This window comes from Hypanus sabinus, chromosome 26, assembly GCF_030144855.1.
Source record: "Hypanus sabinus isolate sHypSab1 chromosome 26, sHypSab1.hap1, whole genome shotgun sequence".
NCBI classification, from domain to species: Eukaryota; Metazoa; Chordata; class Chondrichthyes; order Myliobatiformes; family Dasyatidae; genus Hypanus; species Hypanus sabinus.
The window spans coordinates 12010788-12032833 of NC_082731.1; the positions used below are offsets into that span (position 1 = coordinate 12010788).

At 45.0% G+C, this 22046-nt stretch overlaps 1 protein-coding gene across 2 annotated transcripts; it reads left to right on the forward strand.

The window, feature by feature from the left end:
• Positions 1 to 409: 409 nt before the first annotated feature.
• On the forward strand, positions 410 to 5807 carry LOC132381634 (zinc finger protein 239-like). Of its 2 annotated transcripts, XM_059951203.1 has the most exons (3): positions 410 to 748; positions 1018 to 1139; positions 4341 to 5807. In XM_059951203.1, exon 3 carries the CDS (start codon positions 4750 to 4752, stop codon positions 5674 to 5676), a length of 927 nt encoding a protein of 308 aa, XP_059807186.1. In that variant the 5' UTR covers positions 410 to 748; positions 1018 to 1139; positions 4341 to 4749; the 3' UTR covers positions 5677 to 5807. The 2 variants fall into 2 exon arrangements, with proteins under 2 accessions (XP_059807186.1, XP_059807185.1); XM_059951202.1 differs by lacking the exon at positions 1018 to 1139.
• The last annotated feature ends 16239 nt before the right edge of the window (positions 5808 to 22046 follow it).

Here is a 22046-nt window from a genome sequence, read left to right on the forward strand (position 1 = left end):
ACTTTAATATGCAAGGATGTAATGCCGGCACTTTATAAGGCATTGATCAGACCACTCTTTGACTAATATGAGCAGTTCTGAGAAAGGATATGCCGGCATTACATAAGATCCAGAGGAGGTTCACGAGAATGATCCGGGTATAAAAGGAATAATGTGTGAGAAGTGTTTGATAACTCTCGGCCTGTACTCACTGGATTTTAGAAAAAAATAAGGTGGGTGGGGGGGGTGGTGTCTCATTGGAAACTACCGGGATCGTTTTCAACCGGGATAAACTCTATGATTAAAACCGTTACAGCACGTTAGCCAATCAGGGGCGGCTCCGGGTAGCCCCGCCTTCTACATTGCGATTGGCCGGAAGACCTCGTTTTAACCGCGCTTTTGATTGGCCCTTGCGTACGAACTGCTGAGCATGCGCTGGGCGAGGCGACGAAGAAGGTAGAAGGTAGAAGGTAGAAGGTAGGAGGTGGGAGGTGGGAGGTAGGAGTGGAGGGTAATAAAGTCCTGCCAGGGTGTTAGTCGCACAGGTACTGAGTTTGGCGCCAGTGCTGAATATGAAATTGCAAACATTCCCCTCAAACTCCAGGATGAGTATGATCCCGACTGCTCGCTTCGCTCCGAACCAATCTCCACTCCAGAAGCGGCCTCTGGGACCCACCACGCATGCACACTGCAGGTTGCAACTTCGGGGAATGACCCTAAATTAAATTAAGACACCTCGGGATCATCTCTAAATATGATTCCAAACAAGGTAAAGCCCTACCTGTGTAAGAGGGGCAAATGCATTTATGAGTCACTTCAAGTTTCCTTGTATTTCTTCATTGCATTATTTCTTAAAATTACAAATGAGACCGGGGTGCTTTGTGGAAGATCACTGGTATGTGGATGTGAAATTTGGCAGTTACAGTTATGATTAGGGTAGTGTTAGAGAAATTAAAATTCAAAGTAAACTTATTGTAAAAGTACATAATATGTCAGCATATGCGATCTTGAGATTCGTTTTCTTGTGGGCATCCACAGCAGATCAAAGACATACAGTGAAGAATTACACACAAAGACAAACAAACAGCTAATGAGCAAAGACAAATCGTGCAAATGGGAGAAAAATAATACTGAGAAGATGGGTTATGGTCATTGCTGAGGTGAGTGGAGTTGTCCATGCTGGTTCAGGAGCTGGATTGTTGAAGGGTAATAACTGTTACTAAACCGGGTAGTTAGTCAAGGGATACACTAATAATGCAGTTCATTTAGCTTTGGTCCTCACTGGACACTTGGCTCTCACCTGTAGCTCCCAAATAGGTGTTTGCCTGTGACAGTGGCCACACTCCGGTACACTGCTTTGACAGGTGGGTTAAAGCAGGTGAGGGCAGCCAGCTGCCTCACGGCCCGGTGAGGTAGGAACGTGCCTGTCCTAGCATGTAAAGTCAGCTCCGGCGGACTGAGTGGATGAGATCCAATGGCCAGGAAGGCGACTATAATATAATCTGCCGGTCCACTTATCTCCTGATCTCACCAGCTTGGTTCGAATGTGGACCAAAGAGCTGAGTGCTAGGAGGAGTAAACGTGGCATCGAGGTGCCTTGAAAAGACTGAAATCAGTCGGCAACAAAAGGAAAACAACCAGGTGGTTGGAGTTGTATTCTGTACAAAGGAAGATGATTGTGATTGAAGTCAAATCAAATTCATTATCAAAGCACCTATATGTTACCGTATAGATGAGATTCATTTATCAGCTGTCCCAGCCCTGTAGGATGGGGTGGTATGCTTGGCTGATTCATTCTGCGGGTATTTTCTTAATGACCTTACATCATAAGATGATAAGTTTGAGGATGATTGTACAATGCTAAATTTAATTTCTGTCTCTCAAGCAACAAGTCTTAGACAAAGTTTTGGCACGTGCTGATAAGTGGCAAGTAACATTCACACCACAGAAAATAGCAATGTGCCTGTGACATTGTTCCTCACCGTCAGTGACCGTTGAGATCACCACCAACCAGACACCGTATAAATACCGTGGCTTCAGACAGGGTCACCCGCTTTGTACCTTCCCGACAACCCTGAGGTCCGTCTGCATTTACAGGGAACAAGTCATTTGCCAGGACAAGTTTAGCTCAAATGATTATCCAGCTGATCTATACCATCCAGAACAGCAACCAGCTTGAATGATATCCTAAATGCTGGTGGAACACAGCAAGCCAGGCAGCATCCCTTCGTCCTGATGAAGGGTCTCGGCCCGAAACGTCGACAGCGCTTCTCCCTATAGATGCTGCCTGGCCTGCTGTGTTCCACCAGCATTCTGTGTGTGTTGTTTGAATTTCCAGCATCTGCAGATTTCCTCGTGTTTGAGTGATATCCTGTTCACTACATTTCATTCTGTCTACCACAAGTGGTTAGTGGGTGCAGTGTGTACAGTCGACAAAATACCCTGAAGTGAGTTACTGAAACAGAGCCATCCGAATACGTGACTTCTCCCAACAAGGAGGGTAGGTGGTACATGGGAACATCAAGTGGTAAACTACGCTGACTGAGAAATATCTTGCAATCCCTTCGTCCCCAGGTGCGAATCCTAGACCTTCCTATCTAAAGCACTGAGGGACTGCTACAGTGGTTCATGAAGGTAGTTGTCACCAGTAAGACCATAAGACATTGGAGCAGGATTAGGTCACTCAGCCTATTGAGTGTGCTCCGCTATTCCATCACAGCTGATTTATTATCCCTCTAAATTCCATTCCCCTGCCTTCTTTGACGTCCTGACTAATTAAGAACCTATCAACCCAAAGATCTGGCCTGCACAGCCGTTGTGGAAATGAACTCCACAGATTCACTCCCTTCTGGTTAAAGAAATCATTCCCCATCTCTACTCTAAACACGTCTCTCAATTCTGAGGCTATGCCCTCTGGTCCTAGACTCCGCCACTATCAGAAACATCCACTCCATCCAGACCTTTCACTATTTCACTATTCGATAGGTTTCAATGAGATCCACCTTCATTATTCTGATAAAGTTAATCAAGGGTAATTGAGAATGGGCAATGAGTAATGAAAATGAAATTAAATAACAGAACAGTGGATAGAAAAACAGGAAGCATAGGTTTAAGGTTAGTTGACATGCACACCTTCAGCTTCTACATCCTAAATTTAGGTCATTCTGTGAAAGTCTGAAAAATCTCCCTAGCCAAGGGAGTATGAATAAAGGACTGGGATTGTAATCAGGGACAAACTCTTGGTTTTGTACATTTTCTATTTTAAAATCATATTACTGCTGAAACACCCACGTGGAATTGTGATTGTGTTGGTTCCACTGGTGACTCTGTTTCAGCTTCCTATATCTTGCACTGTGAAGTGCTTTGCCTGAACTATCTCTAAACTCGCTTGCTCTACTCTTTTATATTTAAAGTTTACCTGTTTCAACCATTGGCCACTTGTATACATACATGTTTCCTTTTGGTATTGTTTTAAAGTATGGTTGCAAGATTAAAGGCAGTGTTGTGAATGACAGTTACCTTAAAATTCTCATCTCTGTCTTACAGTCATTCATGGCTTTGTCACCCTTCAACTGTAAACTGATCAATTTTTTAATAATCATTTTTAACCTGGGTCACATAAAATTTCCTTCACCCTTTCAGACCCTGTCCCTCCTGAAACCTCTCTCCTCGTTTACTTTTTCTACTGTAGGATTCTGCTGTTATCCAATGATCGTCTGCCTCTGTCAACTTTTGATTATAATCTGTGAATCCTTTCAGGATGTTTCTTTACACTAAATCTAGATTACAAAGTACAAACACGAGAAAATTTGCAGATGCTGGAAATCCTGATGGAGCATTGTTGGCCTGAAATGTCGACTGTTTACTCTTTTCCACAGATGCTGCCTGACCTGCTGAATTCCTCCAGCATTTTGTGTGTTGCTATCATTCTAAGTAGTTGTATTACAGTTTTAGAAGCTATTTCTCTGTTTAGGAAAGGCTTAAATTGTTTGCATTTTATTTTTATGATGGTAGTTTTTTTTGTATTAAATATGCTTGTTGTTGGGGAAGCCAATTAAGAGGAAAGTCTTCTCACTGCTCCTCAACAGTGACCTAAATCCTCAAAACATCTTAGACCTGTCAGTGTGTTGGATGGGATCAGTGGGTGCTGAACTCTCTCCAGCCAGAGCTGGTACTTTAATGAGCAAAAGAGACCGAGAACAAAGCAGTGAGTTTGGAGATATAGTAAGAAAAGTCATTTTAAGCTCAGGGTGGAGGGAGAATATACGGGACAGAGATTTTGTAGATTTAAGGCACAAGACTGAAGGAATGTTTAAAAGATATTATTTTTCTAAAGTACTATCTTGTAAACTCTTTTACAGGGGGTTATAAAGGAGCAAACTCAAAGCAAACTGCACGCCAAGCTCTGACCAAGGGTCTCGGCCCGAAACGTTGACTGCTCATTTCAATGGATGCTACCCACTGCTGAGTTCATCAGCTTGTTTCTACGTGTTGATTTGACCACAGCATCTGCAGTGTACTTTGTGTTTACACCAAGCTTTGATGGTCATTCAATATATCAGAACCTGAACATCAATGAATTTAAAAGGAAAACACAGGATTTGCCTATCTCATGGAAATTTCAAACTTGCCTGGCTGGTAAAGAACCGAGAGAATTACATGTCCAGTGAGAGGTCTTTAACCAATAATCCTGTCTGAAAAAGGATTCTGTCTGTTCTGTGTGAGGACAGTTTTCTTAGATAGTCATAGAGCCAGAAGGACCCTCAGACCATGGAGAATCCATGTAAGTGTGTGGACTGTGGGAAAGGATTCAGCTACCCTTCCCAACTGGAAACCCATCAGCGCACACACACCAAGGAGAGGCCGTTTATCTGTTTCACGTGTGAGAAGGGATTCACACGTTCGTCCCACCTGCTGGCACACCAGCGTACTCACACTGGGGAGAGGCCGTACACCTGCACAGTGTGTGGGAAGGGATTCACCGAGTCATCCAAGCTGAAGGCACATCACCAAGTTCACACTGATAAAAGAACTTTTAATTGCTCGAACTGTGCCAAGAGCTTTAAAAGCTCCCAGTATCTGCGGAGACATCAGCAAATCCACACAACCGAGAGGCCTTTCGCCTGCACTGTGTGTGGGAAAGGATTCACTCATTCGTCCAAGCTGCTGGTGCACGAGCGGGTTCACACTGGAGAGTGGCCGTTTACCTGTTCCGTGTGCGGGAAGGGATTCAACCAGTCATCTGACCTGCTGACACACCAGCGAGTTCACACCGGGGAGAGACCTTTCACTTGCACTGTGTGCGGGAAGGGATTCACTCGCTCATTTAACTTGCTGGTCCACGAGCGGGTTCACACTGGAAAAAGACCCTTCTCTTGTTCTGTCTGTGGGAAGGGATTCACTCAGTCGTCACACCTGATGATACACCAGCGAGTCCATACAGGGGAGCGGCCATTTTGCTGCTCGGTGTGCGGGAAGGGATTTGCTTGTTCATCCAGCCTGCTGGTGCACCACCGGGTTCACACTGGAGAGAGGCCGTACTCCTGCTCTGTGTGCAGGAAGGGATTCACTTCTTCATCCAGCCTGCTGGTGCACCGCAGGGTTCACAGTGGGGAGAGGCCATTCTCCTGCTCCATCTGTGGAAAGGGGTTCACTCAGTTATCCAATTTACAGTCACACCAACGGGTTCACAAGTGATTTCCGGCTGTGGCTGTCAGTCGACCCAAGACATTCTTGACAATTGAGACTTGAATCTGTCAACGTTACAAAACTCCAGACTGGATGGATGCTTTACTGCGCAGGTGTTAAATAAATTTGCTTTCTTTTAATGATGCGTGTTTGGTTCTTTATCTCAAGATGAAGCTGGATTGGGTTGTCAATGCGGGGCAAATAATGGCTACTTTATAGAAAAACAACTTTCACTGCAAAGATCCGACTGCAGTCTGAAGGTCTTGTGCTGTTGCCCTGAACCAACACCAGGAAATCAATCAATAGACTTCCTCGTCTGGCTCACATAGCTGAGAACAGTGCTCTGCCATTCAGGTGTCCAAGGGCAAGGAAGATATAATTAGACAATCCATCTTTATATTGAGCCTCTCAATCCCCCTTTCCTTTTACCGCATGAATTTTGAGGTTCGGTGCCTAGCGACTCAGGTTTGTACTGTGCTTTGAGGTTGTGTTTTCTAACTTCCTATTGGCCTGATATCCTCACAAACAGAAGTTTCAAACAACCTTAAAGTCCTAACAACCTGAGCTAAATTGCTCTCCAACTTCCAGAGAATACAAATTAGCTTGTGCGTTTTCTCCCCTTCACAATGTAACTTGGAGGTTTGGAGGATCCAGCATTATCGAATTATGCTGTCCCCTCCCTTAACTGCAGTACACCAAGAGTTGTATGTGGTAGCTAGATGTGGGGTAACTTGGGCATTGTTCAGTTAGAAAAAAATAGGCACAGCACAGAAGGATGCTGACACATTATGGCTTAAGAAATAGCAGAAGTGAACCATTCAGCCCTTTAAGCCTGCTCTATCATTCATCAAAATCATAGCTGGTTTTCTGTCTCAGCAGCATTTTCCAACAGTAGCACCATCACCAGCCTCCTTGCTTACATTATTGCCCAGAAATGTATCAGTCCATTTTTTGAATTAACATAATCGAGGCTCTTTAGCTCTCTGGGGAGGGGATTTCAGTGATTTACTACCATCCTAACTGAATGTCTTCCCCATGTTTATCTGTGATGTCTTTTAAGAATGTTCTACTTTTCATTGAACTCTCTAATTCTGCAACACTAGAGAATACAGTTCCAATCTATTAACATAGCAAGTCTGATCTCTCTGGAACCGGTCTTCTCAATTCTCGTGACATCCCCTCTAAGAAATTCTCAGGTAAGGAGATCAAAACTACATGGTTCTCCGTGCGATGCAGTTTCACCAAGTCCCTGGACCAGAGATGCTAAGGATAAAGGATGAGTCCTGATAATGATTTATCTGTATTCATGTTTATGCATTTAATAAATCTATAACACCTATAAGAGCAGAAATAAGTCATTTGAGCCTTCAAATCTGCTCTGCCATTTGATCATGGTTGATTTCAGAGTTAGAATTTGGTTTAATATTTCCCACTCGACCTCATTCTCCCTGTAATCTCTAACACCCTTACTATTCAAGAATCTAGCAACCTCTGCTACAAATAGATGTAATCCCTTGGCCTCCACAGTTGTCTGTGGCAATGAATTCTACAGGTTCACCACTCCAGCTTAAGAAACTTCTCCTCATCTCTTCTAAAAGGAATAACCTGTTCTGAAGCTGTGCTCTTTGGCCCTTGACTCTCCCACTAATGCAACATCCACTGTATCTAAGCCTTTTATATCTGTATATCTATGCCTCTCATAATCTTACAAACTTCAATCAAATCTCCCAAATCCTACCTCTCCGGAGAATACAACTCAAGTTTGTCCATCCTCTCCCTATAGTGCATGCCCTCTTAATCCAGGCAGCAACCTGGTAAACCTCTCCAAAGCCTTGACGTGTTTCCTGCAATGGGAAATGAATGCAATATTCCAGACATGGTCTAACCAGAGTTTTATAAAGTTCCAGCATAACTTCACAAGGAACTCAGTGCCTCAACTAATCAAGGCAAGCATACCATACATGTTCTTTACCATCCTGTTAACCTGTGCAGTCACTTTCAGGCTGCTATGGAATTGGACATCAGGATCCCTCTGTATGTCAACACTGTTAAAGATCTTGGCATTAACAGTGTTCTGTGCCTTTAGATTTCCCAATTTGTAACCCCTCACATTTGGACAGATTAAACTGCATTCGCCATTTCTCTGTACGTAATCTGCAACTGATCTGTATACTGTTATATCCTGGCAATCTTCTACATCATTCTCCACCAATCTTTGATTCAGTGAACTTACTAACCCACTTATCTACATTTTTATCCAGGCTATTATATATATCACACACAGTAGAAGTCCCGGTATGGATAGCTGCAGAGCATCACTAATCATGGACCTCCAGACAGAGCAAGTTTTCTATGGGCAAACCAATTCTGAAGCAAATGGCCAATTCACTGCATCATCATCTTCTGAATGAGTTTACTATGACCCGATGCAGATTGAGAGACTGTTTCGCTGAAACCTGTGCTCTGTCCGCCAGAAAAAGAAGGATCTCCCAGTGGCCACGCATTTTAATTCCATGTCCCATTCCCATTCTGATATGTCTATCCATGGTCTCTACTGTCAAGATGAAGCCACACTCAGGATGGAGGAACTGTTTGGGTAGCCTCCAACCTGATGGCATGAACATTGACTTCTCTAACTTATGTTAATGCCCCTCCTCCCCTTCTTACCCCATCCCTGATTTATTTATTCCCTTCCTGATGAAATGTCTCGGCCCGAAACTTGGACAGTGCTTCTCCCTATAGATGCTGCCTGGCCTGCTGTATTTTACCAGCATTTTGTGTGTGTTGCTTATTTATTCCCTCCCTTTTTTTTCTCTCTCTCTGCCCATCACTCTGCCTGTTCTCCATCTCCCTCTGGAGCTCCCTTTCTCCGTTCTTTCTCTCTAGGCCTCCCATCTCATGATCCTTTCCCTTTTCCAGCTCTGTATCCCTTTTGCCAATCACCTTTCCAGGTCTTGGCTTCACCCCACCCCCTCCGATCTTCAACTATCATTTCAGATTTCTCCCTCCCCCTCCTACTTCCAAATCTCTTATTATATTTTATTTCAATTAGTCCTGACAAAAGGTGTCGGCCCGAAACGTGGACGGTGCTTCTCCCTATAGATGCTGCCTGGCCTGCTGCGTTCCACCAGCATTTTGTGTGTGTTGCTTACTATGAGGGACCTTGTCTAATGCATTACTAAACTCCATGTGGACATCATCCACAGCTCTATCTTCATCAATCACCTCCTTGAAAAACTCAATGAAGATTTGACTTGCCCCGCATGAAACCATACTGGCTGTCCCTAATCTGGCTGGGCTTTTCTAAAAGCTATTAAATCCTACACCTAAGATTCCTCTCCCATAGTTTCCTTAAGATTGATGTGAGACTCACCAGCCTATAGTTTGCAGGATTATTCCCATTTCCTTTCTTGAATAATGTAGAAGTATTAGAAAATCACCTGTCCTCCAGAACCTCACCTGTGGTTAAGAAGGACATGAAGATTTTGGTTAGGGCCCCAGAAACATCATTTCACCTGTCATATCAATCTCAATGTTATTTAAGTGAAACAGCACTGCCTTCTTTATCTCAAAATGCCCACGCATATTAGCACACACCACACTGATTTCTCTAACCTCTACTGCCTTTCTACTGGTGAATACTGATGCAGAATACTCCTTAGAACCTCTCCCACATCTGCAGCCTTCAAGCACATGTTCTCTCATATTGTTGAGTGATCTATTGTACCTTGCTGGTTTACCTCATGTGCTTGATGTATATAGAATGCTTTAGGAATCTCTACCTACCAAGGATTTTTCGCAGCCCCTCCTAGCTCTCTCCATTCCTTTCATGGGTTCTTGTTCTATCATTTTCACAATCCTAAAGTCTTCCTGAACCTTATACTTGGTTCCTTTTTCTTCTTGACAGACATCAACCTCTCTCCTTATCTTGCCATCTTTGTCTTTCCTTCTTACTGGAACATAACTGTCCTATACTCAGTGCAGTTGGCCCACCCTCCATGTAAGATGTAAACAGCTCTTCCCAATTAACTCTCCCTCGTCCTTGCTGAATATGCTTGTAATTATCTTGTTTCAATTTAATACTCTTCTGCAAGGTCCATGCTTCCCTTATCTATAGCTATCTTAATACTTAATGACATTCTCCCATAACTGTTCTCCCACTGAATGGCCAGGCTCATTTCTGAATTCCAGGTGAACTTCCTGTGTGGCTCCCTGCACTTGTTGGACTGTCTACATATTGGTTTAAAAAAACCTTACTGTATGCACAATCTAAACCTCGTGCACTCAGATTAGTAAAGTTGAGACCACCCACAACAACCCTGTTGTTTTTACAGCTTTCCCCAATCTGCCTGTGTATCTGTTCTTCAATGTCCCAGTGGCCGTTACAATCCCATCAGAGTATCTGCATTCAGAGGATTAGCCCTCCATTATGTCCCCTCTTGAATTTCGTATAATACTGCCTTTCTCTGATTAATATTGCAAGTTCCTCTCTCCCCCCCCCCCCCCATTGTTTTTCTAAAATAATCAAAACCCGGGAACTTAACGTTCTAAGTTAATGTATAATGCATCCAGATTTCTTTCTAATCATCCAGGTCTCTCTAAAGGCCACAACATTATAGTTCTGTGTACTGATCTATGCTCTAGATCTACCCTCAATAAATGAACACACCTCAATGTGTCCACCCCATCGTGTTCAATACTTTGCTCTTAACTATTCTCACTTACAGGCTTAACATCTACGAAAGCTTCTTTGCCATAACCATTCACCACTTTTATTGTGACCGCAGTCTTGTTCCCCGAACAGTGGAGTCTGAAACTGGAAAACCTAGATTTTGTGAAAGATCTAAAAGGTGACATGTGGAAACTTTTTCACACAGAGGATGGTGGACAAGTGGCAGGAGCTTCCAGAGGAAACTGTTGAGATGGGCACAATTACATTTAGAGGGGTACAGGGTGGAGGTTTATGGTCCAAAGGCAGGCACCTGAGATAGACATAGATTACATAGATAGAAAAGCGAGCTTTGGAGCTGTATCACTCTATTCCTTGTCTTTAGGTAGCTTCCGATGCGCATTACTCGATTCTTAAAATCATGGTGACTTGTTGTTTTCTTCCATGATCATCCTGCGGGACATCTGGTCAAAATGTAGATAATGCAAATCTGAATTGGAATTAGAAATTGTCAGCAAGTCTGACAAAGGTTGTTCAACTCGAAACATTAATTCTGTCTTTCTTTCCACAGATATTGCCTGGCCTGTTTACTACATTTCCACCTACTGAGGTTATGATTGTAACACAAGGCAATATACTGCAGCACTGTGATGAATGGCATCAAAAGCACAGATGACTATCAAGAAAAAAAAAGTAATAAGTAAATTTGAGAGGAGGCTGGGTAGTGTTCTTTTTTTTTTGGTACTTAGGGGCCTGTTGTGGATGGTGGCATTTTCCCCTCCCCCTCCTACTTTCAAATCTCTTACTATCTTTCCTTTCAGTTAGTCCTGACAAAGGGTCTCGGCCCGAAACGTCGACAGTGATGCTGCCCGGCCTGCTGTGTTCCACCAGCATTTTGTGTGTGTTGCGTGGATGGTGGTGACTAGTTAGGACGGACGTTTGTGTGAATGGTGGATCTTTGAATTCAGTAATATTCTGTTATTAAGAACCTGGTACGGCATGTAACTGCACAACTCTGGCTGCGATTCCTTCAGAACTGTTCTAAATCATCCCTGCCGGCTGCGGTGAACAATACATTTTACGAATACGTTTCACAATACTTAATCCTCTGCCACATTACAAAAGTGGATGTTTTCCGCGAGTTTCAGCGAGACGGGGGTTCCACAAACGCCAGCCCTCCGGTTGGTGGGAGGACCAGGCAGCGGCTCCAGCCTTCATCCAGCGCAGACTGGACTCCAGTCGCCCGAGCCGAGCAGCGGCTCCAGCCTTCATCCAGCGCAGACTGGACTCCAGTCGCCCGAGCCGAGCAGCGGCTCCAGCCTTCATCCAGCGCAGACTGGACTCCAGTCGCCCGAGCCGAGCAGCGGCTCCAGCCTTCCTCCAGCGCAGACTGGACTCCAGTCGCCCGAGCCGAGCAGCGGCTCCAGCCTTCCTCCAGCGCAGACTGGACTCCAGTCGCCCGAGCCGAGCAGCGGCTCCAGCCTTCATCCAGCGCAGACTGGACTCCAGTCGCCCGAGCCGAGCAGCGGCTCCAGCCTTCCTCCAGCGCAGACTGGACTCCAGTCGCCCGAGCCGAGCAGCGGCTCCAGCCTTCATCCAGCGCAGACTGGACTCCAGTCGCCCGAGCCGAGCAGCGGCTCCAGCCTTCCTCCAGCGCAGACTGGACTCCAGTCGCCCGAGCCGAGCAGCGGCTCCAGCCTTCATCCAGCGCAGACTGGACTCCAGTCGCCCGAGCCGAGCAGCGGCTCCTGGGCTTGCGACGACTGAGCACGCAGCAGGTAAGAGCGCCAGAGGAAAGGCGATGAATAAACTGAGGGGGAAGGACGCCGATTGTGGGTTCCACGGCAGAACTTTAGAATGCTGATCTGAATCCCAACTCCTGAAAGGAAACGATGAATCTTGTCCCCTCTGCACGCCGCCGCTTTATCTTGACTCGTCCAGAATCTGCTGGTGGGGTCCACCGCGCGCGTGCGCAGCCTGCGCTGCCTTTGAGGGGGCATCGTTAAATGAAGAGGAAAGGCCAGGGAACGTGTCTAAATCACATAGGAAACGGAGCGGCAGAGTGTGAATGTGAAATTGTAACTGGTCACGGAGCATCCGCAAAGGTGATGGGGTAGAACTTGCAGGGTATGACAAATGCAGGGACGCCAGCACCATTCCCCACTTTGGCTCCCCTCTTCTTCTCACTAGCCTATAACATTCACCCATTGCCCATCCTCCTTCCCTTTCTCCCTCAGTCCACTCTGCTCTTCTATCAGATGACCTTCCTGCTTTTTACTTCATTTCCCTTTCCCAACCGCACTGCTTCAACTATCACCTCTATCTGGCACTCCCTCACCTCATTTGGCTTCTCACTCAAAATGCTGGAACCTAGCAGGTCAGGCAGCATCTATGGAAATGAATAAATTGCTGACATTTCAGGCCTGGAGGTCTCAGCACGAAACGTCCATTTCCAGGGATGCTGTCTGACCTAAGTTTTGTGGGTGTTGCTCTAGATTTCCAGTACCCGCAGAACCTGTTGCCTTTACAACTTTTCAATTGCAGCCTAATCGGTGTTAGGAACCGTGGTGTACAAAGGCTGTTGAAAATCTAGTCAAGAAGAAAAGAAAAGCTTACAAAAGGTTCAAAAAACTAGGTAATGATAGAGATCTAGAAATTATAAGGCTAGCAGGAAGGAGCTTAAGAATGGAATTAGGAGAGCCAGAAGAGGCCATGAGAAGGTCTTAGCGAGCAGGATTAAGGAAAACCCCAAGCATTTTATAAGTATGTAAAGAGCAAGCGGATAAGACATGAGAGAATAGGACCAATCAAGTGTGACAGTGAAAAAAATGTGTGTATGGAACTGCAGAAGCTAGCAGAGATGCTCAAAGAATACTTTGCTTCACTATGGAAAAGGACCTTAGCAAATGTAGGGATGACTTACAGCGGACTGAAAAGCTTGAGCATATGGACATTAAGAAAGAGGATGTGTTGGAGCTTTTGGAAGGCATCAAGTTGGATAAGTCACCGGGACCAGACGAGATATACTCCAAGTTACTGTGGGAGGTGAGGGAGGAGATTGCCGAGCCTCTGACAATGATCTTTGCATCATCAATGGGGATGGGAAAGGTTCTGGAGGATTGGAGGGTTGCAGATGTTCCCTTATTCAAGAAAGGGAGTAGAAATACCCCAGGAAATTATAGACCAGCGAGTATTACTTTATTGGTTCATAAATTGATGGAGAAGAACCTGAGAGGCAGGAATTATGAACATTTGGAGAGGCATAATATGGTTAGGAATAGTCAACATGGCTTTGTCAAAGGCAGGTCGTGCTTTATGAGCCTGATTGAATTTTCTGAGGATATGATTAAACACATTGATGAAGGTAGAGCAGTAGATGTAGTGCATATGGATTTCAGTAAGGCGTTTGATAAGGTACCCCATACAAGGCTTATTGAGAAAGTAAGGAGGCATAGGATCCGAGGGGATCTTGCTTTTGTGGATCCAGAACTGGCTTGCCCACAGAAGGCAAAGAGTAGTTGTAGATGGGTCATATTCTGCATTGAGGTCAGTGACCAGTGTGAGCCTCAGGGATCTATTCGTGATTTTTATAAATGACCTGGATGAGGAAGTGGAGGGATGGAATATATAAATTTGCTGATGACACAAAGGTTGGAGGTGTTGTGGATAGTGTGAAGGGCTGTCAGAAGTTACAGCGGGATACTGATAGGACACAAAACTGGGCTGAGAAGTGGCAGATGGAGTTCAACCCAGATAAGTGTGAGGTGGTTCATTCTGGTAGGTCAAATATGATGGTAGAATATACTATTAATGGTAAGACTCTTGGCAGTGTGGAGGATCAGAGGGATCTTGGGGTCCGAATCCATAGGACACTCAAAGCTGCTGCACAGTTTGACTGTGTGGTTAAGATGGCATACAGTGAATTGGCCTTCATCAACCGTAAGATTAAGTTTAAGAGCGGAGAGGTAATGTTGCAGCTATACAGGACCCTGTTCAGACCCCACTTGGTGTACTGTGCTCAGTTCTGATCATCTCACTACAGAAAGGATGTGGAAACCATAGAAAGGGTGCAGAGGAGATTTACAAGGATGTTGCCTGGATTGGGGAGCATACCTTATGAGAATAGGTTGAGTGAACTTGGCCTTTTCTTCTTGGAGCGACGGAGGATGAGAGGTGACCTAATAGAGATATATGAGATGGTGAGTGGATAGAGGCTTTTTCCCAGGGCTGAGATGGCTAGCACGAGAGAGCACAGTTTTAAGGTGCTTGGAAGATTGTACAAAGGAGATGTCAGGAGTCAATTTTTTTACGTCGAGAGTGGTGACTACATGGAATGGGCTCCCAGCGATGGTGGTGGAAGCAGAAACAATGGGGTCTTTGGAGAGACTCCTGGATAGGTACATGGAGCTTAGGAAAATAGAGGGTTGTGGGTAACCCTGGATAATTTCTAAAGTAAGTACATGTTTGGCACAGCATTGTGGGCCGAAGGGTATGCTGTAGGTTTTCTGTGTTAATATGTTTCTGTGCTGGTGGAGAATTTGTTAATAGTGTCCAGGAATGTTTTCTCAAGCAACATACTATATAGATATCATTATGAAAGAGGAGTCAATACTTGTTCTCTTCTTGGGAAATGAGGCTGGGGAGGTACAGACGAGCGACAGTCATTCTCTTACTTTTTAATATATTGATCGGAAGAAATAGGAGTGGATTGTTGACTGTTCATCAATGGAAGTAGGTGAGGAAACTCACTATGCAACTTTTAATTCCTTGAAGTTTGTACTTTATTGTCTCTGCACAAACAACAATGTAACTATGTTGATCCTGGACCAACAGCTTAGAACATGAATTATATGGTTCCCTCTGTACAAATACTCACTCAGACCACTTTTCCAATTTATAACACCGAAGAAGGAGATCTCTGTTGGCCAGACGATCGATCCTTTCTACTCCCAATCGTTGATGTGGAGGTTCTTCCTTACGATAGTGATTCTCCAGGAGTATTGCTGATAGTGCAAGCGAAGTGTCCACTTTCATATTCATTCCTGACCAATTCAAATATTGCATTCCAGTGTCTTTGGCTGTCGGTCATGTGTCCGACCTTCAACACCTTTTTGTTGGCTCTGCTCCAGGCCAGCATCCACTTATTGCCCTCTTCTCAGCAACTGACAATCAGTAACTTATGGCTCTCAACCAGCTTGAATCATGCTGTACAGACCCCAACATCCATAAACCAGCATGTTATATCCAACCAAAGTACACCTCACGAATAACTTCTTATTGGGAAATGATTCCAAGTTCAGCAGATCACCTGAGACATCAGTGTGTCTACTTTAAAACACTGACCAAGTCAAACGGCTGACTCACGAAATGGAGAACATAGTCTCTTCATAAAATGGAAGCTTCCATCTCCTCCTTCATGGCAAGAACAAAGGCAATTGGTCTGTTTGCGTCCACCAACTGCGATCCATTCGATATTTCAAATCCGTCCTGGCCGATTGGTTCACAAATAAAATTAGGGCAAGGCTAATTTTGCTGGCATTAGACAGAAACTTGCAAAGGCTGATTGGGAGAAGCAGGGAAAGGGATGTTTGTCAAGTGGGAGGGATATAGAAGTGAGGGAGGAAGTATTTAGTCAAAGTTAGTTTCAAAGTACGTATCTGTCACTAGGTACTACACCAAGATTCATTTTCTGGCAGGCATTTACAGCAGAATAAAGAAATGCAATAGAATTATGAAAATCTATACATAGATAATGAATGACAAACAATTAACGTGCAAAGGAAGACAAATTATGTGTGTATGTATATGTATATATAACTAAATGCGCATTGTAGAGTCCTTCAAGACAAGTCAAGTCACTTTTATTGTCATTTCGACCATAACTGCTGGTACAGTGAAAATGAGACAATGTTTTTTCAGGACCATGGTGTTACATGACACGGTACAAAAACTAGACTGAAGTACATAAAAAACAACATAGAAAAAAACTACACTAGACTACAGACCTACCCAGGACTGCATAAAGTGCACAAAGACAGTGCACGCATTACAATAAATAATAAACAGGACAGTAGGGCAAGGTGTCAGTCCAGGCTCTGAGTATTGAGGAGTCTGATCGCTTTGGGAAGAAACTGTTACATAGTCTGGTCGTGAGAGCCCGAATGCTTCGGAGCCTTTTCCCAGATGGCAGGAGGGAGAAAAGATTGTATGAGGGGTGCATGGGGTCCTTCATAATGCTGTTTGCTTTGTGGATGCAGCGTGTAGTGTAAATGTCCGTGATGGTGGGAAGCGAGACCCCGATAATCTTCTCAGCTGACCTCACTATCCGCTGCAGGGTCTTGCGATCCGAGATGATGCAATTTCTGAACCAGGCAGTGATGCAGCTGCTCAGGATGCTCTCAGTACAACCCCTGTAGAATGTGATGAGGATGGGGGGTGGGAGATGGACTTTCCTCAGCTTTCACAGAAAGTAGAGATGCTGCTGGACTTCCTTTGCTATGGAGCTGGTGTTGAGGGACCAGGTGAGATTCTCTGCCAGGCGAACGCCAAGAAATTTGGTGCTCTCAACGATCTCTACGGGGGAGCCGTTGATGTTCAACGGGGAGCGGTCGCTCTGTGCCCTCCTGAAGTCAACAACCATCTCTTTCGTTCACATTCAGAGACAGGTTGTTGGCTCTGCACCAGTCCGTTAGCCGCTGCACCTCCTCTCTGTAAGCTGGCTCGTTGTTCTTGCTGATGAGACCCACCACGGTCATGTCATCAGCGAACTTGATGATGTGTTGCAGCACAGTCATGGGTCAGCAGAGTGCACAGCAGTGGACTGAGCGCACAGCCCTGGGGGGCTCCCTGTGCTCAGTGTGATGGTGTTGGAGTTACTGCTCCCGATCCGGACTGACTGAGGTCTCCTTAAAGGTGATCCTGTAGGTTGTGATGAGTGAAGTTATCTGCAGCAGCTCGGGAGCCTGGCAGTTGGGGCCAGAGTGTTCCTGTTAAGAATGAAGTGAAAAGCTTGGCAGGTGAGGAGAATCCTGAGAGATTCTGTAAGTATATTAAAAGCTAAAGGACAAGTAGGGCGAAAAGAATGGCTCTTTAAAGATTGGTGTGTTTGCCTGTGTGTGGGGCCATGGGAGAGGAGTGGTCTTAAATCTATATTTAATATAGAGAATGTCATAGAAGTGGGGAGCTCAGGAGTGAGACCAGCATTAATGTTGTGATGAAAGAGAAAGTGTGAGTGGTCTCGAGCAGCAGAAAGGGGATGTATCCCAAGACCTGGCCAGGTGTATCCTCGGAGGGAAGCAAGGCAGGAAATTCTTTGGGGTGAAGGAGGACACAAGGTGATTTGATAGAGTGGTAAAAGATGATAAGGGGCAGAGATCAAGTGGATAGCCAGAGGCTTTTTCCCCATTGTAGAAATGGCTAATGGGGTGGGGGAGGCATGATTTAAGGTGATTGGCAACACAGGTAGACATGGTGGTGAAGAAAGCATTTGGTACCCTTGTCTTCATTGGCCTGGGTACTGAATACAAGGGCTGGGAAATCTTGTTACAACTGTACAAGGCATTGCAGAGAACACAGCAGGAATGCAAGGTGGAGTTCTGCTCCCTGTACCATAGGAAGTATACGATTAGACGAAAGATGGTGCATAAAAACAATTAAGGACGATGTTGCCAGGGCTGGAGAGCTTGAGGGACTAAATAAACCTGGACTGTTTTCCCTGGAGTGAAAGAGGCTGAAGTGCGACCTTGTAGAGGTTCACAAGGTTACAAGAGGCATGCATAAGGTGAGTAGACTGTCTTTTCCCCAGGGTAGGGGAATTTAAAAAAATATATAGATTTAAAGTGAGAGGAGAAAGATTTACAAGGAACCAGAGGGACGCGTTTTTGCACCAAGAGGTTGGTGGGTATATGAAAGGAGCTGTCGGGGCAAGTGCAATTATGACATTGAAAAGGCATTTAGAGAAGTAAATGGATAGGAAAGGTTTAGATGGATATGGGCCAAAGAGAGGGAAATGGGTCTAGATCAGGAAGGCACTTTGGTCTGCATGGGCTGAAGGGGTTTCCATGCTCTATAACTTTCCTACCCATTGAGGATACAGCAGGAAACAGGCCCTTCGGCCCTACTTGTACATGCCAGCCAAGATGCCCATACAAGCTGGTCCCATTTTCCTGTGTTTGGCCCAATCCCAAACCATTCCAATCCATGTACCTAACCCAGCTGTAGTTTGTGTTGTTGTACTTGTCTCAGCACATTGCATATACATACCATACTCTGTGTTTGTTTAAAAAAAACAAAACTTTGATTTCAAGTCCTATGAAATATTTCCCCTTTCACCTTGACCCAATGCTCACTCATTCTTAATTCCCCAACCCTGGGAAAAAGACTGAGTGTGTTCACCCTGTCTATGAACCCCATGATTTCATACACCTCTATTGGGTCACCTTTCCTGTACTCCAAGCTGAAATGTCTTAGCCTCTCCAACTTCTCCCTAAAGCCCAGACCCTCCAGTTCTGATAACATGCTTGTAAACCTTTTCTTCACTCTTTCCATTTAACAACATCTTCCCTATCGCGGGGCTGAGCAGAACACTCCAAGTGCGACCCCACCAGCGTCTTGTACAACTACACCTTCTGTACTCAATTAACTGATTTGTTTGGTAATATTTATTTGATTGTACAACTTAACCCTGGTTAATCAGAACCAATGATCCCACAATGTTTACAAGTAGGCTAAATCTGTGTTTGCAATGTAGACGAGAAAATTCATTCCTCACTGTCGAAAATAAGACTTTGTAGTAACTTGCTTGAAAGTGCTTTAGCTTGTGTATTTTGTGGTGCTGATTTGTTTGGTAATGTATGTCTGATTGTAGATTTTAACTGTGAGAAATTAGAGCCAATGGTATCAGAAAACTTTTAGCAGGTTAAATTGGAGTTTGCAGTATACACAGGATAAATCGATTCCATTGCTACTTTCTAAAGTAACTTGTTCTAATGTAGTTCATCTTATTGTTGTTTGTCCTTCGGAGTCGAAGACGACCACGACTTCTGTCAGGTGGAGGGTTTGTGACTGTGGGTCCGGAGGTGACTGGTGAGGCCAATCCGGGCCCTGAAAGCTCGCCCACGTGTGGGACACGTGAGGGTAGGTGCTGCAGTGGAAGTGGAGGTAGCTCGAGCCTTGCGCGTGGCATGTTTCCTCTGAGCCTCTGCGGTGCGTCTGATTTCTGCTGCATACGCTCCTTTAGTGGTCCTGCTCCACCAGGTTGGGCGGTCCAGAGCAAGCAATTCCCAGCTACTGGGATTGATGTTGAGGTCTTTGAGGGACACTTTGAGGCAGTCTTTGAAATGTTTCTTCTGCCCTCCAACTGAGCGCTTGCCCTGCCTCAGCTCTCCATACAGCAGCTGTTTTGGTAGTCGACTGTCAGACATCCTGACGACATGGCCAGCCCATCTGGTGTAGGAGGGTGTAGACACTGTGGGTGCTAGCCCGCTCCAGGACCTCCGTGTCTGGGACTTTGTCCTGCCATCGTACGTGGAGAAGTCTGCGGAGGCAGCTCAAGTGGAAGTGGTTGAGCTGTTTAGCGTGTCTGCTGTAGACAGTCCAGGTCTCGCTGGCGGAGAGGAGGGTGGTGAGAACCACTGCTCGGTGGACCTTCAGCTTGGTGGTAAGGCTGAGTCCTCTCCGCTCCCATACATTCTCACGGAGTCTCCCAAAGGCGGCACTGGCTTTGTCATCTTATATACACTGTGGGGATTAGTGGGGAAGTTATATGATTGTACAAGATAACTACAAAGAAGGCCAGTAAGTTAAAGTCTTCTTCAGCAACCTGTCTTATCTGTGATTCCACTTTCAGTGAACCATGTACCTGAACTCCAAGATTCCTCTGATCTGCAGTATTCCCTATGACCCTATTGTTCACTATGAGAGTCCTACCTTCAACACCTCACACTTATCTGAATTGAACTCCATTTTGCCATTCCTGAACCTACTTACCCAGCTGATTAAGATCCTCTGCAATTTTGATAACTTTCTTCACTGTTACCAATGTCACCTCACGTACAAAGCCTTACTGACTATGCCTAATCAGCCCCTCTCTTTCCAGATGCATGTATAAGTTATCCCTCAAAATCTTCTTTAGTAATTTGCTCACCACTGTTGTTAAGCTGACTGGACTATAAATTCCAGGGTTTTTTTTTGCAGTCTCACTTAAATAAAGGCAAATACCCCTGTTACTCTACAAATACCCTCACCCCTCTCCTGCAGCAGTAACAAACCTTCCCACAAGGATATTAATGTCCCTCCAGTTCAAACCATCTCTTCTGTACAGGTCCCACTTCCCCTGGAAGAAAGCCAATGATTCACAAATATCTCATACATTCTCTCCTGCACCAACACCTTAGCCATACGTTACACTATATGATCTTCCTATTTCTGGCCTCATTAGCACCTGGAACAAGAAGCAATCCCAGGATCACAACCCTGGAGGTCCTGTCTTTTAATTTAACTCCTTGAATAAACTTTGCAGGACCTCGTCGCACTTCCTATCCAAGTCATTTGTGCCAACATGGACCACAACCTCTGGCTACTCACCCTTCCTGTGAATTTGATCTGAAATGCCCCTGACCCTGGCACCCAGGAGGCAACAAACCATTAGGAAATCTTGTTTTCATCCACAGAACCTCCTTTCTGTTCCCCTATCACTACAGCCACTGCCCCCTTTCCCCCCAGTCAGTACCAGAGACCATAAGATATAGGAGCAAAATTAGGCCAATTGACCCTCCAGGCCTACTCCACTATTTCATCATGGCTGATCTGTTTCCCTCTCTTCCTCAATCTCTTGCCTTCTCCCCATATTCCTTCATACCCTGACTAATCAAGACTCTATCTAACTCTGTCTTATACCCAATGACAACTCTCTGTGGCAACAAATTCCACAGATTCACCCCTCTCTGGCTAAAGAAATTCCTCCTCAACTCTGTTCTAAATGGATGTCTCTGTATTCTGAGGCTGTATCCTCTGGTCTTGCACTACCCCACCACAGGGAACATCCCCTCCGTATCTCAATGAGGGGAGATCAATGGGATCTCCCCTCATTCTTCTGAATTCCAGTGAGTTCAGGCGCAGAGCCATCAAATGCTCCTCAAAGCCTTTTAATCCTAGAATCATTTTCGTGAACCTCATTTGAACCCTCTCCAATGTCAGTGCATCCTTTCTTAGATAAGGGGCCCAAAACAGCTCACAATACTCCAAGTGAGGCCTCACTAGTGCTTTATACATCAACTCCACGATTTTTCATTCCTGAAATTAATGCTAACATTGTATTTGCCTTCCTCACCACCAACTCAACCTGTATATTAACCTTTAGGGAACTCTGTCTCTAAGATATTTAAATTTTCTCTACATTTGAAAAATAGTCTACATTTTTATTACTTCCACCAAAGTGCATAACCATATCTGCTACTTCTTTGCCCATTCTCATAATCTGTCTGTGTCCTTCTACAGCCTCCTTGCTTCCTCAACACTACCTGCTCCTCCAGCTGTCTTCGTATTGACTGCAAACTTGGGCCATAAAGCCATCAACCAAATCATTGAGATAAAGTGTAAAGAGAATCGGTCTCAAGACAGACAATTGCAGAACACCACTAGTCATCGGCAGCCAATCAGAAAAAGCTCCCATTATTCCCACTCTTTCCACTGCCAATCAGCCAGTGCTTCA

What these genes read in the sequence shown, in the direction of transcription:
- LOC132381634 (XM_059951203.1), top strand. Translation starts at nt 4,750, where the DNA reads ATGGAGAATCCATGTAAGTGTGTGGACTGTGGGAAAGGATTCAGCTAC.